This window comes from Anastrepha obliqua, chromosome 4, assembly GCF_027943255.1.
Source record: "Anastrepha obliqua isolate idAnaObli1 chromosome 4, idAnaObli1_1.0, whole genome shotgun sequence".
NCBI lineage: Eukaryota > Metazoa > Arthropoda > Insecta > Diptera > Tephritidae > Anastrepha > Anastrepha obliqua.
In genome coordinates this window covers 93,819,421-93,835,979 of record NC_072895.1, presented here as the reverse complement: position 1 = coordinate 93,835,979, position 16,559 = coordinate 93,819,421, and the positions used below count along the sequence as shown (strand labels likewise).

The window sequence follows — 16,559 nt, the reverse complement described above, 5'->3', positions numbered from 1 at the left end:
CTTTAATTAGTGAATCCTTTAAACAACCGGATCACTGTAGTAGTTTTCAAGCGCAAAAAAAAGCTATTCATGACATGCCTTAGATGGTTAGAGATAAACAGAATATCATCAAAAGATATCTGTATTCTATCAGACAGCCAAGCTGCCCTACGGGCTCTGGATGCAGTCCAAATAATATCAAGAAGTGTCTTACATTGTCGCCAATCTCTTAATGAGGTGGCTAAACAGTAGCGTTGTTGTTGTTGTTGTAGCAGCATAAACATTCCCCATACTTACATACGGGGAATGCTGCTGGAGTGACAGTCCTTGGCCGGATATTAATCCGGGTCGTTTCGGTAACGTAGAACCGACTGTCGTGGAAACGTATTAGTAGCGTATTATCTTATGCTGAATCCTAGGCCACAGAGATATACCAGGAAATGGTAGAGCTGACCAACTTGCAAGAGAAGGTACCTGTATGCCAAGCATAAGTCATTTTATAGGGGCTTCGCCCGCAACTTGTAAGCTTCTTGTTATAGACGCACCAATCAATGCTGTAAATTAAATATGGATTAGTGCCAATACCTGTGAAATTGCTGGGCAAATATGGCCAAGGCTAAATTTACGTCTTTCCAAGAATATTATGAAATTGAGTACACTTCAAATCAGGACCTTAGTAGGGGCGGTCACAGAACATTGTGTCATGACAAATCACGCAAGAAGATTAGACGTTTACATGCATAATTTTTGTCTTACCTGTAGGAATGAAGAGGAGTTGGAAAGATTTTAACACCTTTTTTGCACATGCCCGGCTCTAGCCAGAAGCAGGAACCGATATTTAAGATCCTACTTCTCAATGAATTTGGATAATATATACACTTTAGGTATCAACAACCTTTTGCGCTTTGTCCAAAGCGTAGGATGATTCAATCTGGAAGGGGATATATAGTCCAGCCCCTGTGTCCCACAACGGACCCATTTCGTAGTCTAAGAGGCATCGCTATTCCTTTGTGCGATGCGGCTGCCAAGCCTACCTACCTACCTGTGATGTTATAAATATAACCTCAAGTTTAACGACACCTAGTAAAGTTGCACCGAATATATCAAAAACCTGATGTTCTTTGGCTATTCTGAAGAGTTCAGATTTGTACTCAGTAAGTCCAAGATATGCAACAAAGTGATGTCATTTAGCCGTAAATAAGCCCGTGGAGTTCACCGGTTGTGTTGGTTAAAAAGAAAGATGGTAGCACTCGGTTTTGTGTAGATTATAGAAAGCTGAGTGAAGTCACGAAAAAAAGGGGGGAGAAAGAAAAATATGCGGTTGGTAGGCAGATAGCGGTTAGATGGCACCTCTCTGCGCTTTATTCGGTGCGAAATAGTTTTACACGCTTGATTTCAAACTTGGTTAATGGCAGATGGGAATTGAGGATTGATGGAAGATGTACTGAGGAGCTCCACTGGAAAACGTGTTTAGTCTATCTGGATGACAAAATCATTATGGGTAACAGTTTTTGGCGGCTATCTGAAAAAACTTTGAGGAAGTCCTTCAGTGCATAGCACAATTAGTACTTGATTTTTATAGAAATAATTTTATCTTTTGTTGGTAGATAAATTTTGGTAATTAAGTTTTTTTTTTTTTTTTTTTTTTTTTTTTTTTTTTTTTTTTTTTTTTTTTTTTTTTTTTTTTTTTTTTTTTTTTTTTGGTGAGAGTAGCGATTGTGATTGAATTGAAAGAAGTGCGCCTTGCTCAAAACAGGAGTCACGTATCTTGGACATAAGGTGACAACCGAAGGCGGGAAAGTGTAGCCTGGTTCTTGGACCCATGTTTTTTTCACTAGCTATACCTACCGACCAACGATACTGCAACTACTCAAGTAAACAGTTTTCGAAGCATTGAATATATTCTTTCATTGATCCATACACATAATTAAGATCGGGCTCTCTGGAAGCTAAATAAACCCATAAATCGCTTGGCTACATTCGTTACATAGTGGAAGCCAAGGTAGGTAGCTATGCATATTGCCGCTCTTACTCATGCGGCCGTCGTGGCTACATGGGTTGGTGCATGACTACCAGTCAGAAGTGCACAGGTTCGAAACACCAATTGGTATAAAGAATTTTTTCTAATAGCGGTCGCTCCTCTGCAGACAATGGCAGACAATGGCTCCTCATAAAAACCATTTGGCGCTTGGAGGTGGCATATAAAAATTATTTATAAATCGCATACTCATTTTTGGTGCAGCCGGGTGGGTTCTGCAATCTCAAATGATTTTATACGAATTTTTAGCAAACTGCTACTTTGTGCTGGATAAAGGGGCATTGGCTATTACAGGCAAACGAATTTCTGCCCTTACCAGGCAGTCGGCGGTACTGCGCGACCAGAAATACACGAATGCACATATATATATACATACGATACATCCCGACCAGGATTGGCAATCCATCAGCATTAGGCCGGGTCGATTTGTGGGGAGGCAAAAAAAATCGCCCATTGCTCTGTGAAAATCATATTCTAGGGATAAAAATAATAAACTTTGCCGAAGGAACCATACCTCTTAAACGAATTCTGATGTCCCCCAATATGGGTCGAACTTTTTAGTTTCTTTTATATAACTCACTTAAATTAATTTTTTCATTTACATATGTTCTGACTAAATAAATTTCTTAAGAGAAAAAATAGATATTATTATAAATAAATAAAAATAAAGAAAAAGCATAGCCATTTAGCTGATTTTTTCATGTAAAGGCCAAAAATGGGACATCCCCCAAATTGGGGGGCATCAGAATTCGTTTTAGAGGTATGGTTCCTTCGGCAAAGTTTCTTATTTTGATCCCTAGAATACGATTTTCACAGAGCAATGAGCGATTTTTAAATCCATCCCGCCCTAATCAGCATTCTACAAGTGTTTTTTATGGGTGTTCTCCACCGCTACCAATAGAAGGTGATGATGATGTCTCCAAAGCGCACTGGCCAAAACTGAATCTTAAAAGGAGAAAATGTCTGCTTGGATTCCACAGATCAACTACCAGCGTCCTCACAGGTGTTGTAACAATCACTGTACTATTGGCACCCTAGCCAGTAGAATGGGTGTACCTCACAATGACCTCTGCAGGAGCTGTGGAGATGAAGAAGAAATTGAGTCGATACAACACCTCCTCTGTGAATGTCCTGCACTTCAAAGACGCCGTGCCAAATATCTTGGCGATTATTTCTTTGAAGACCTGGGTAATTTGCAAAATGTCTCACTAGAGGGACTAATTACCTTCTTAAAAAGATCTAAGTGGTTTAAGCAGCTCAGCTAAAATAAATAAAACAGGCATGGAAATCAAATGGAATTATCACAATGGGCCTTAGGGGCATCGATTGTCTTTTCTTAGACAAGCAACTTGGCTAACCTAACATAACCTTTCCGCCGCTACGATAATACCCTTAAGAAAATGTAACGCTAATTTAATATTTAATAATTCGAAACACATTTATGGGCTTACTTAAGCACACATAAGAACGATAATTGCAAGTCTAACCGCCATTGGAGTTTCCGACGTAAAGTCGAAACCTCAAAGATTCTTCAAAAATGTAAGAAGAAGCTTAATTCTGTTGCAAGACAGAATAAGCTTGTACTTATATGGGTGCCACGACACTGCGGTGTTCAAGGGAATGAAATTGCCGATGAATTGGCCAACTGTGGATCAGCGGCTCCCCCACAGGGACTAGAGGCAATAATCGGAATCGGTTTTGCAGGAATCAAGAAGTGGATCAGCGATTATCCAATTTACATAAAGAGCGATGACCCGTCTAGAACACAAAGTGTTTGTGACCAGTCCGAACAGAAAACTGTCAGACTTTCTTCTAAAACTTGGAAAAAATACATTTGGTTGATAACTTTGAAAAAAAAGACATGGGTTATGGGGTCAGCATATGACCACCATTGGAATCATTGAGGATCCGATTTGCCTGTCTTGCTTGGAGGAGGCGAATAGCACTGAGCATTTTCTCTGTGAATGTCCTGCATTTGTTAGTGCAAAGCTGCGAATTTTGGGTTCCGATGTCATGAGAACGACTAAAATTCGTTCGATCAAACTGGAGGATATTTTTAGATTTGCCCAAGAATCTGGAAAATTCTTACAGGTTTATCTCTATTTCCCTATTCTATCCTATCTCTTTCCTTCTGTTACTTCTCGCCTTTCCTCCTTTACTATCTACCATTTCACTTTCCAGAGCTTTAAATACAATGGGCTTTGTAGCTGGAGTGTTTTAGGAGTTACCAAATCTCTCGGTGCTTCTTGGCTCGACTTTTCACATTTCAAGGAGTATCAAATAAAATTCTAAATATACAAACTACTATTTAATGCTCCCACTGCAAATGTGTTGACCGCCCTAGAAGTACTAGCCTACCCATAAGATGAATTTCCACCAAAATATCAAAATAATGACGTGACAAAATACATTACAAGCCCCCTTATTTCGGTTAAATTAATATATAAATAAAGAAATTTGAGCTGATGGTATACTTTATCGATCCCTCGCCGCCCAACTCACCGTAAAATTGGAAGGATTCGCTGACATAGTGACGCGTACTTCTAGAAAATCATTGGGGTCATGCGGTATCGCAGAGTAATTTTGCAATTTTGGCAACTCAGCTACTTTATGTGGTGAATTTGGCACTGAAGAAGTTATGGTTAATCCGCGGGTCATTTCGACAAATGTTTGTTGAGTTGTTGGTGAATTCAGGCTGGCACCGCTGCCGTCCTTAGCGAGTCCATAATGTTTGCCATTGATTGGCACATCGTCGTCTTCGCCATTCGAAGCCGTAGAACTGAAAATGAACGCGAGGTTCAAAATAATTTTTTTTTTATTATTTTAACATATATAAAAGCATATCTACCACTCCAATTCGGCTTCCATGCGTATATCTTCGTTTATATTACACAACATATCGGAACTCTCGTGGCGACGGTAAACTGTCACATAGGGTAACTTGCCTGGTTTATTCATTTTAACCTATGGATATAACAGAGTTGGAGATTTACAAGAATGGCACCTGGAAAACCACGTGATGCAAAGGCAAAGACATTCACTTACAAAAGCAGCACAATTAGACGGCAGCAAAGCGCGCATACGTCCCACTATACTCTTTGTTATGGGCGGTATGTTGTGCAGACGCGCACGTATAGCCTGGCGTGGAAATTTGCTCAACGCCGTACTCAACGATTCCAAGCGGAACATTTTGGAAATGTGCGTGCGTCGTGTTACACCATGATCCACATAGACTATATCGAATTCCTCATCGTCGGCACTATAGTTCGGCACGTCCGCGAGCGCGCCACGATACCACTGTGTCTCGCCACTATTTGTGTCATCGCAAATCAAGAAGAGATTTGAGCGCTTCAAATCGGTTGCGTTGATTTTATGCTGATCGCGTTTGAATTTCGATTCGATGAGTTGTTGAATTAGTTTCTAAAAAGAATATTAGATATTTTTAAAATATATACGCGCTCATCAAAAGCCCATGTCGTTCATCCGCTAATACCCACTACCCACCTGCACATATTTAAAGTCAGTGTTGAGTATCTGCAAGTATAAATCACCCTCATCGCTGATATGCGACACCAGTACATTGGTGGCGCCCTTGTGTTTAATCTCTGGCGGCGGTGTGTCATCACAAATCTTGCTCAGCAACAAAGGATTCAAATTCACATCCTCCTCGGTTGAGGTGTCATACAACACCACTTGTATTTTGCCACAAGCGCTCGATTCTGTATTGTAGAAATCACTCTCCTTGGTCAAAATCTCACCCACCACCGACTTGCTCGACAACATGGCATCCAAGTGACGTCGCGCATTCGGATTACCAGCGAAATCCTCCAAACCGAATAGTAACAGTGGCACTGCTTGTGCGGGCAAACGTAAGAATTGTGCCTCACAAATATACAACTCACTGACCGCTACCCAATCGCTATCGCCGTAATCAATGAAGAAACAACGCGCCGTTGCATTTGGCTTGTCCAACTCCTCGACGCGAACACGATGCCAGCACTCGTTGATGCACACCAAGTAGATGTTTTTGCAAGCGAGCGAGAGTGGACGTGTCTTTTGCGTTGCCATGTGCACATCGATTTCGCCCATCACACTGTCGAAACGCTCGCTATACTCTTTGCCGAAGAGACGCGCCCAAACATCCACCGTCGAAGCACAGTAGGTGACGTACAATTGCCAATACTTTTGCTTCCAGGGTAGAGCAATGCCGTCCATTTGTATGATTGCACCGGCAGCGCCAGCTGTTTCGGAGAAAATAGATGATTGAATTAGAAAAAAAAAACACAAAAAATGTTTTTGTTTATTGGTAATAGAAATTGTTGATTGTCTTTGCCTTGACGCAAGGAGTTTTATGATAATATAAAATACTTATTTAAATGCAATTTATTGACATAGAACCTCCTTTGCTTTGATAAATTATGGTTACCTGTTCGTGGAATAGAGAAGCAAATTTCGTGAAAGCCCAATTTTTTTATTTATCGGAAGCTGTACTTCAAGTATTGGATAAGTAATAAGACAGTATCTCAATCACTCAATTTTTAGCAAACGGGCGAATTGATACGATCGATCGGGTGAAAAAAGAGGAAGGGAAACCGTGACGAGTTGTGATTGGCGAGAACGATGCCTTTGCTCGTATACACCAAAAGAAATCGACCCGAAGCAAATGCAGTGTCGATTTGTGTTTGCCTGAGCACTGAGCAAGCGTACGGTAAACGTATGCACATACACATATACGTATGTGCATACAGTCACTCACACCTAATTTCATACAGGTACTATTTTTTTGTTCAGTGTTCTATATTTCACAATATTTTGCGAAAATAGCAAAACAGAATATGCAGATAATTTATTTCTTTTGTTTTATTTAATTTCTCAACATAAAGTGCAAAAAAGTGTCTACTCAATTCATTGTATTGCAAAAAAGCAAAAAATGATACAGATAATTTACGCCGCAGCTTAAGTGATACAGTTAAAAGTGCCGCTACTCGCGGCGCATATTTCAACAAACGAAATTGTAATATGCGAGAGTTTGCCATACAGTGCCTCACTGTTTATTTAATGTAGGCAATACTTTTTTGGGAAAAAGAAAATTACTCGATACTTATTAAATTTAATAAAAAAATGTATACGACTTGTAACGAGATATGATACTGTTTACCACTGCAGAAAGAACAATAACAAAAACAAAGAGTGCTGAAAAAACGTAGAAACAAATAGTTTTCTCATCAAAATATGTATGTTCACAGCTTAAATGATGCAGTGTATTTTATATTTTGTCGGAGAATGTAATAACGGTGAAATGTATTTTTTCTGTTTAGCTTAGCGTCTTAAGTCATTCTCAAAAAAATTTTGTAAAGAAAAGATGAAAAAATTTAAAATTTTTTAAAATGAGAAAACGAACCTCACTTGAAAAAAGGGAAGACGTTATTCGATATTATAAAGAGGCCAAAAGCCAACGAAAATTGCAGAAATTGTTGCTATTAGTTCCTCAACTGTCCAGCACATTATAGAAAGGTTTCGCCACGAAAACAGGATAGAAGATAAGGGCAGATCTGCGCCAAATGAAATATTTAATGATGCAGATAAGAGGCGGATTGTTTGCGAAGTTAAAGAAAACCACTACTTAAGCGCTCCCAAATTAACGAACGAAGTCGAAAAATACTTAGGCAAAATCTGTAACCCTGAAACTGTTCCTAGAGTTCTGCGCGAAGAAAATTTTCATGGAAGGACTGCCCGAAATAAACCGTTGATTAATGCTCGTAATAGAAAATAAAGAATAGAGTTTTGCAGACAACATTTGAACAAAGACATTTCGTTCGTTGTTTTTGTGGATGAAAGCAAATGTAATTTGCGCTCTACAGTTAAGCACAGTGTGATGCTATGGGGTTGCATGTCCTATTCAGGCGTCGGAAATTTAACATTTATCGAAGGAAACATGAATAAAGAGATGTATCTGGATCTGATAAAAGATAATTTAGTACAAAGTGCGGATAAAATGAGCATTAAGGACTCGTTTAGGTTCTACCAAGACAACGATCCCAAGCATACATCTGGTATTGCAAAAACTTGGCTTATCTCGAACTGCCCACATGTAGTACAGACATCTGCACAGAGTCCAGATCTCAACGTTATTGAGAATTTGTGGTCAGTGCTGGAAAATAAAATAAGAAACCACAATATTTCGAATGCTTCTGATCTGAAACGGGCACTACAGGAAGAATGGGATAAAATTAGTTTCGATTATACAGCAGAACTTGTAGAATCTATGAATTCCCGATTAAATGCTGTTCTTAATCAAAAGGGAAGCCCACTAAGTATTAGCCGTAATCATGAAATCTAAATATATTAATGTATTTATGTGTTTTGAATACTTTTAATTCAGTGCATCATTTAAGCTGTGACCTCAAAACTGTAACTGAATTATTTTAATTTGCCATATTTCTCTTATGAAGAAACATTTTTCGCTATTAAATTGTTTATTATTATATTGTTAAATAGCAACAATAAAAAATGTAAGATTTTTTTGTATAATGGAAATACCATAAAATATTTTTGATATTTTAATATTTTCTTTTGGATGCAACCGCTTATTTGGTTTTTATTTAAAATTTCTGCAAGAAAATTTGGTTGAAAGGGCTAGAAAATTACAAATTGAAGACGACTTTCGGTAACGACATTTGTTGAAACTCCTGCGCAATCACCGGGTTTGAACGTAATCGAAAATTCGTAATCAGTTTTGAAGACAAATACATAGATATGAATACAGAATACACAAAACCATTGGTTGAATCGATGACACGTAGACTTCAAGCTGTAATTAATAATAAAGGATACCCAACAAACTTAAAATTAAAAAAAAAAAATTAGAAATAAATAGTTGCTTTTTTTTAAATGCATCATTTAAACTGCGGCGTGAATTCTCTATATGTTTTTTTTCCTGCATTTCGATGAAATGTATTTCGTATTTATGTTGTATTTTATGTTGAGAAATGAAATAAAATAAAACAAATAAATTATCGTAAAATATTGTGAAATATAGAACACTTTACAAAAAAATCCTATCTGTATCAAATAGTGTGTGAGTGACTGTATATGCTCGCTGTTCATTGAAATTTCTCATCCACCAGTCGAAATTCCAAAAATTGTATAATATAAAAACAAAATACCTGCATAAGCGCTGACCAACAACATACGCAGCGCAATGGCCGCTTTACCGCCAAGCACTCTAAAATGGTCTTTCATACAACAAAAACTATTCCATTCATAAACGCAAGCGCATATTTAATATAATATATTTATAAAATATTTTTAATTCTATTATCCTTGCTGTAGATATTTTTTGTGGGCATTTAAATTATGTAATTTCTTACATATAATTGTTAAGAGCCGTATTTCGGATAAAAATTGTGAAACCTGTTATCTAAATTTTTACATAATTTATTTTAAAACAACAACGCGTCTTTTAAGGACCCTTTACGTATATATGTACATACGTATATAAATATGTCTTCCAATTGCGCGGCAGAATGGCGACATTCGCAGCGAATGGGGACTATTTTAGTTTAATACAAAATAAGTATTAACGCCGTGAAGTTAGAAATTAGCTTTGAAACAGTGCTGCTTTGTTTTTTTGCTGTAGTTCTATCTATGTTTACATATACAGGGTGAACGATATGAAGTGTTACCTATTCAAAACACCATAACTTTTTTGTGTGAAGTGTGAAACATGATTTTTTAATCATTCTTGGTTCACACGAGCTTTATGAGACGGCGCCGAGTCCTGTTGGAACGTCCATGGTATACGACCGAAATGTTTGCGTTTCCACGGCTTTAAATCAGCTTCTAAAACCTTTTCCCGATAATGAGTCGCATTCACTTTGACACCAGGCTCGATAAAAACGATTGGAGAGCATCCATCAGCGGACACGGCGGCCCAAACCATTACTTGCGATGGGAAATTGCTTCGAGTGGCCATACGTAGGCTCAAATTCTCGTATGAGCGTTCGGTCAAGTAAACACGATCGCTTTGAGTGTTTATGAACTGCTCAATTGGGAAATTATTTTCATCAGAAAACACAATGCTAGGAAATTCGCCACGTTCGTGCAAGCGCAACAACTCCTTTGCTCTTTCGCACCGAACTTTTTTTTGCTGGGGTGAAAGATCGTGTGATTTTTGGAGCTTGTAAGCCTTGACCTTGAGCTCATTTTTCAATATGCGTCGAATACTGTTTTGCGATATTTTCAGTTCTTTGGCCATTTTTCTTCCACTTCGACGTGGATTTCGTTCAAGTCGAGCCTTCACTTTCCGAACCATTTCTGGCGTTGTTGCGGTTTTTTTTTGGTCCACCTCCATAACGTTTTGCAAATGCTACCATTATCATTGTAAAGTTTTATAGTGCGATACACAAACATTTTATTCACTTTGAGGTGACTGAGCTCACGAACAATGGCTGGTTGTGATTTTCCAGCCAAATATAACGCAATCACACTATTACGTTTGAATTTCATCACAGAAAAAACCGAGACGCAAATGCTTTTGATGGCTTATAAACAATATATTGAACTGTCATTAGAACAATTTTGTCATTGATGTCAAGAGCTGTTTTACAGATACAAGCAGTGTGAAGTTGGTAACACTTCATATCGTTCACCCTGTACATACATACATATATTTGGCTTATAACAACGAATACGAGCATTTCTAGCGAATTTTGTTAAGTTTCTGTGCGTTCGGCACGTCGCTTGCATCGCTGCGGCGCACAGTATTTTCTGAACGAGCAAAAATCAAAAATTTTGTTACCTCAAATGTAGACTTACACATGGCATAAAAAGTATGCGTTCACTCCCTGTTATAAAGTGTTGAGTTGGAAAAATTTAAAAATTATCAGCAATTTCGTGTGACCAATATTGAAAGCGACCATTCGAAGAGTATATGCGCAAAAAAATTCGCGGAATTTCAGCTGCGTCTTTGTGAGATAACGGGATTAAAGTAGCAGTACTCAAATGAGTTTGTTAAGCTCTGGTTGCTCTATAATATTTCAAAATAACTGCATACACCCCCACAATCACCATACATAAACTCCATAGAGCACTTATGGGACGTAGGTACTCTAGAAGAAAATCTCTCTCGACAACGAACTATAACCAGCAAAGAAATGCTAAAAGATGTCCCCAAAGAAGAATGGGAAAGTTATTCTGTCAATAAAAAATTGCCTACTAAAAGTCATAAAAAGGCGTAGCTATCCGACAAGCTATTGAATTCATGAATATATCTAATCGTATTACTTTCTTTTAATTGTTCTTGAAGTGAACGCAACCTTTTTCTCTTCAATTTGAATTATCTTTTTATTTTATGTGAGCTCATTACAAATTTAATTAAGTTATTGATGCTGAATTCTGTGTAAGAGTTAGTTTTTAATAAATAAATGCAAAACTGCAAAAAAAAAAACTTAAAGAATAATTTAAAACTTTTCACACTGCAAAGAAATTCGAATTGGGTGAACGCATACTTTTTATGCCACGTGTATTTGGTATTGTTGGAATGCTTCAGAAAAAAAAAAATAATAATCATTTTAGACTTAATTTAATCGAAAAAAACCCGAATAAAAAAACCGAATATCAGGGGTTCAGTGTAGTCTAGCCAACTAAGGAACAAATGTTTAGCAAAATCCATCCATTTTCCCATTTTTTCTCACTGTTTATGATAGAGGCGCAGAACTCTGCGTCGTTTACTCTATGTGTATACGAGCAAAGCCATTATTGGTCGCATTTATAACTCGAAACGATGATTTGTCTATCCTGTTCCTTTCTTATATCACATTCACATATGTATAAGTAGATTATCTACTTTTTCGTGCTTAACTTCCAATCCGCAATTAAAAAGCGAGGTCACCCAGACAAAATTTCTCCCCCGAAATCTAAGATTATAAATTAATCCTAGATTATCACCATACTTTTTTACATACAACCCTATGCTATCGATAATTATTTTTACGAGTGTAAAGAGAAACGTCAAAGGAAAAACTAAATAAAGTGTTTTCCAATAACAGGTGTTATTGGTGAATGGATTGCGCTATCGAGAGATGATTAACAATTTTTTATGGCCGGAATTGGATGGTATTGATCTGAACAACGTTTATTTTCAACAACACGGCGCTATGTGCCACACAAGCAACGAAACCATTGATCTTTTACGGAGTTTCCGGATCGTGTCATCTCTCGAAGAGGTGATCACAATTGGCCACCGAGCTCTTGTGATTTAACACCTTGTGACTTTTTTCTTTGGGGCCACGTGAAAGAGAAGGTCTACGCCAACAGCCCAGGGTCGATTCAAGGGCTCAAAGATGGAATTCGTGAGGCTATCGAGGATATAGAGCAGCTACTTTGCAATTCGGTTAAGGAAAATTTCATGAAAAGGATATTGTCCTGTAAGCGTGGTAGAGGTGGTCATTTGCCTGATGTTATTTTCCACTATTAACGGCATACCTTCCTCTTTATAATGAAATAAACATCCGATCATTTATATTAAAAAATATAATAGCATTTTTCTTTGAATATTAAAATAACACCTCTTATTGGAAAACCTTTACAATGGACGCCGGCAAAGAAAACAGCCTTGTAGGCATAATTCTAATAAAATTTTTGTTAAATATTATTAATTATGCATTCATATTACAGAAAAAAGCTTGCGTCCATAAACGCCTTGTCCTCTTATTACTTATTATAAAATGTAATTACGAATTGCGCTTGCGTATTGCTGCAATAATTTTTTGAAATCTCAGTAAACGTCGTTTACCGATTTCCTCTAAATGTCTATTACTACCAGCAAATTGCGCATTTAAATTAACTATTCCTTCTCCTTGTCTTTTCTTCATATTTTAATAATTAACTTCAAAAACTCCAAAATTATCCCACCAAAGCAATTTGAAAAAAAAAAAAAATCGTTCAAAACAGTATTGACAGCTGATTGTCAATTTTGCAGGTAATTTGCCATATGTGACAAGTAGGTTACTTTCCTGGATTTATTGCTAATTACTGCATATGTGAACGTACTTTTTGATAGGTGAAATGGTTAAAGTGCCACTCTGGCACTCCGCAAGTAGCACTAAAGCGCCGTTGTGATGCCACGTACTTTTACTCTTTTCACTTCTTACAAAAAGGATACGAACAATAGATTCGTGTGAAAATGAGGTGCCAGTACTGTGACTGTGAGGTGAGGGACCAGATTGTGACTCTATATTATTACTTACTCAATGCTTAAACGCTGATAATTTTCACATTTTTCTATAACCTCATACATATGTATGAATGTACCTATGTATGTATATAGAATCTGTATCTTTTATGACATCTAAAAGACTTTAGAAAACCCTCAAGGATCTGTTATAAACTTCCGAACGCTCAGCTCCGCCTTCGTGATTCATCTAAAAGTCCCCCTCATTCGAGGTGATGTGGATGTGAGTTTATGTTATGTTGTGATCTGATGTATTTGCCCTGATGTGATGTTATGATGTGATTTCTGTGACATAATATGATTTGATATTGTAGTTGTGATAAGATGAATATTGTCTGAAGTGATATAAGTGTGATGTAATGCATACTATGATGTCATGCCGTGATTCGTGATGATTTTTATGATACGATTTGTTATCGATATCATGTTGAGGCGTGCTGTGGAGGTTGCTCTATATTAGAATTTGTCGAAACTGCTTACTGATTGACTTATACCTAAGACGTGATAGGAAATGTAATTTCCTGTTATATGGCGCGTTTTAATTGTATTTGTTTGGTGTTGGCATACCGCCGGGACCTTTATGTAAATTTTTGTTAACTATTGGATTTCAAAAACTATATTTTCTATGTCAGAAATTCCAAATGGAAAAACACTTGTTTTTATAAATTTTCCGTAATCGTTTCAGTTCAGTGCTAGAATTTGAAGTCCATTTAAAATCACATTCAATTACTTTAGGGGAATTTTTTTACATATAGCCGCAATAACGAGCTTAGAATACGATGCGTTATTTTATGTACGAGTACTGTTTTTAAGAATCAATACTTCCTCCTTCCTTGCTTCATGTGCTTACTTCAATATTGATTAACGAATCTGTTCTGTCACTCATAGTATCCACGCACTTTTTCACTGGTAGCCAACAAATAAGACTCATTTTTCACATTTTAATTTGGATTTCCACTGCTTAACACTATAATAGTACTTCTTACTTAAATTTCCATCCAAACGAGATGCACTCGTCATCACAATGATTATTTTACCTTTGTCTTTATCTGCTTCCTCGTTAGCAAACACAATCACAGCATTATTAGTCGCCGATTCGGTTGTGAATCTGGGTGACGTCTGCACCAGTGTCCACCAATGTTCGGGCAATGCCTGCTGGTATGCTTCTTCGAACATCTCCGGTATATTTTTGGCAAATATACCATGTGGATGCTGTTGCAATTCATTGTAGAGTTTATCGATAAGATCGGTATCGCCTTCTGAAAACAACGGCAATGGACGTCGTGCCTCTTGCAATTTCAACTGCTCAATGGCCTTTTGGGCACATGAAATTTTTGCCAGATGTTCGTGCAGATACTCATTGGGGTATGTGGAGAAAATGGTGCCATTCACATTGACGCGACACTGATAGAGGCGTGAGAATTTCGAGCGTATGGCGCTGAAATCAGGAGGCGTATAACGGCGCACCACACAATATTGCGTCAATGATGTGATGGGATCGAGTTTGGGGTTGAATTGGAAAACGCGTGGCGGTATAACGTGCTGAAATGAGAGCGAACGAAAAGAGAGCGGTAAAAAAAGGCATACAAATAGATGTGCGAGTATTTGAGCCATTTACCTGGCCGTTAGCTTCACCAAACTGCTGCTGCTGTTGTTGTTGCTGCTGCTGCTGCTTGACGATGTAACGCTGTTTATGAAATTGCGGTTGTTGTTGTTGCTGCAGCTGCTGCATTGCCGCCGAAGCAGCAAATGGACTGGTCGTCAGCAGCTTGTCAGAGCCGGTAGATGACAGCGCTGGTGACGTTTCTGGCGTGTTGCTGCCATTTGTCGACGCCGCATAACTATTTCCATTGTGGTTGTTATTATTATTAATACCTATGCGCAAGCGATCCTGCACTGAACCAACGCCCACACCAGGCTTCGCAACGCTAATGCTCATCAATGGCCGCGGCTGCGATTGTTGTTGTTGTTCTTGTTGCGCTTGCAATTGCTGTTGTGCCTGCAGCTGCTGTTGCGCCTGCATTTGTAATTGTTGTTGATGCAGCAAATTTTTTTGTATTAGCTGTTGCTGCTGCTGACGTAATTGTTGCGCCGCCAACAGCTGTGCGCGTTGCTGTTGATGCTGCTCCTGCAACTTTTGTTCGCGCTGCGCCAATATCAATGTCGAAGCAATGGCAATCGCCGAATTGTTATTCTGCCCCAAAATCGGACGCGGCGATGATTTCTGCTGCTCGGCTGCAGATGACTGTTTTTGCTGCTGTGGTTGATGTTGCTGCTGCTGTTGTTGTTGTTGTTGTTGCCTCTTAGCATTCAAGCGTTCGCGCAGATCTGTTGAGGTAGGCACCTGATTGCCGTTGTTGGCTATGCCGCCATTGGCTTGCTGTTGCGCCGACTTCGCATTCAACATTTCGCGCAGATCTTTCTTTTCGCTACCGCCGCTAGATTTATTCGTTGAGCCGACTGACTTCTGACGCTGCAAAGCAGGCTGCTGCTGCTGTTGCGTTTGTTGTTTTTGCTGTTGCTGCTGAGATTTTTGTGGTTGTTGCTGAGTCTTCTGTGGTGACTTTGGTGCCTGCTGTTGTGGTTGTTGCTGTGTTTTTGGTTGCGATTGTGTTTGCTTTTGCTGTTGCGTTTTCTCTTTCTGTTGTTGCTGTTGCTGTCCGGCAACCCCTGTGCTATTGCGATTATTATTGTTTTGCTGCTGCGAATTGTTATTGTTGCGATCACCAGCCCCCGTTGCGGCAGTGTTCACGTTACTACGCCAACGCTGCTGCTGCTGCTGCTGACCCGTCGCCGGCAAGCGCTGGAAGACGTTTGATGAGTAGCTGCTCTTATTCCAACTCTGATCGGAGCGTTTCGGTTGTCTCACTTGTGGTGCCACTGTAATCCGTGTCGATTTGCTCGCCTTCTGCTGTTTCACCATCGACGAGATGTGCGCTGATTTTTGGCTAGGTATGGCATTTATGTATGTCTGTAGCAAATGAAGGGAGAAAGAGCGAGAATTTAAATTAGAATGAGAAAACGATGCGAATGTAATGGAGAGGAAAAACTATTTGAAAAGGAAAATCAAAACCATACTCAGAGAGGTTATTCAAATGTTGATCATCGAAAGTGATCAATTGCAGTAATGTATAAAATAAAACAACAAAATAAAAGCTCTCTTTCACTCACACTATGCAGTAATTCGACAAATATTTTTACAATGCTTTTGAACTTAACATTTTCGAGCACATTTGCTCTTGTTTTGTAACTGACCTTAAATAGCCGCCACTGACAGCTGTTTGAATGTTTTTTTTTTTTATTTAAATA

At 38.4% G+C, this 16,559-nt stretch overlaps 1 protein-coding gene across 3 annotated transcripts in view; it reads right to left on the bottom strand.

Annotated features, from left to right (window-relative positions):
* Positions 1 to 16,559, bottom strand: part of LOC129245699 (uncharacterized) — a 73,546-nt gene that overhangs the window by 5,619 nt on the left and 51,368 nt on the right. For all 3 annotated transcript variants that reach the window (XM_054884041.1, XM_054884039.1, XM_054884040.1), the window contains 6 exons: positions 14,869 to 16,221; positions 14,288 to 14,792; positions 5,522 to 6,258; positions 5,063 to 5,437; positions 4,866 to 4,981; positions 4,520 to 4,796 (listed from right to left, as the gene is read on the bottom strand). In XM_054884041.1, coding sequence (XP_054740016.1) covers positions 4,520 to 4,796; positions 4,866 to 4,981; positions 5,063 to 5,437; positions 5,522 to 6,258; positions 14,288 to 14,792; positions 14,869 to 16,221 — 3,363 coding nt within the window. The remainder of the gene's footprint in view (positions 1 to 4,519; positions 4,797 to 4,865; positions 4,982 to 5,062; positions 5,438 to 5,521; positions 6,259 to 14,287; positions 14,793 to 14,868; positions 16,222 to 16,559) is intronic.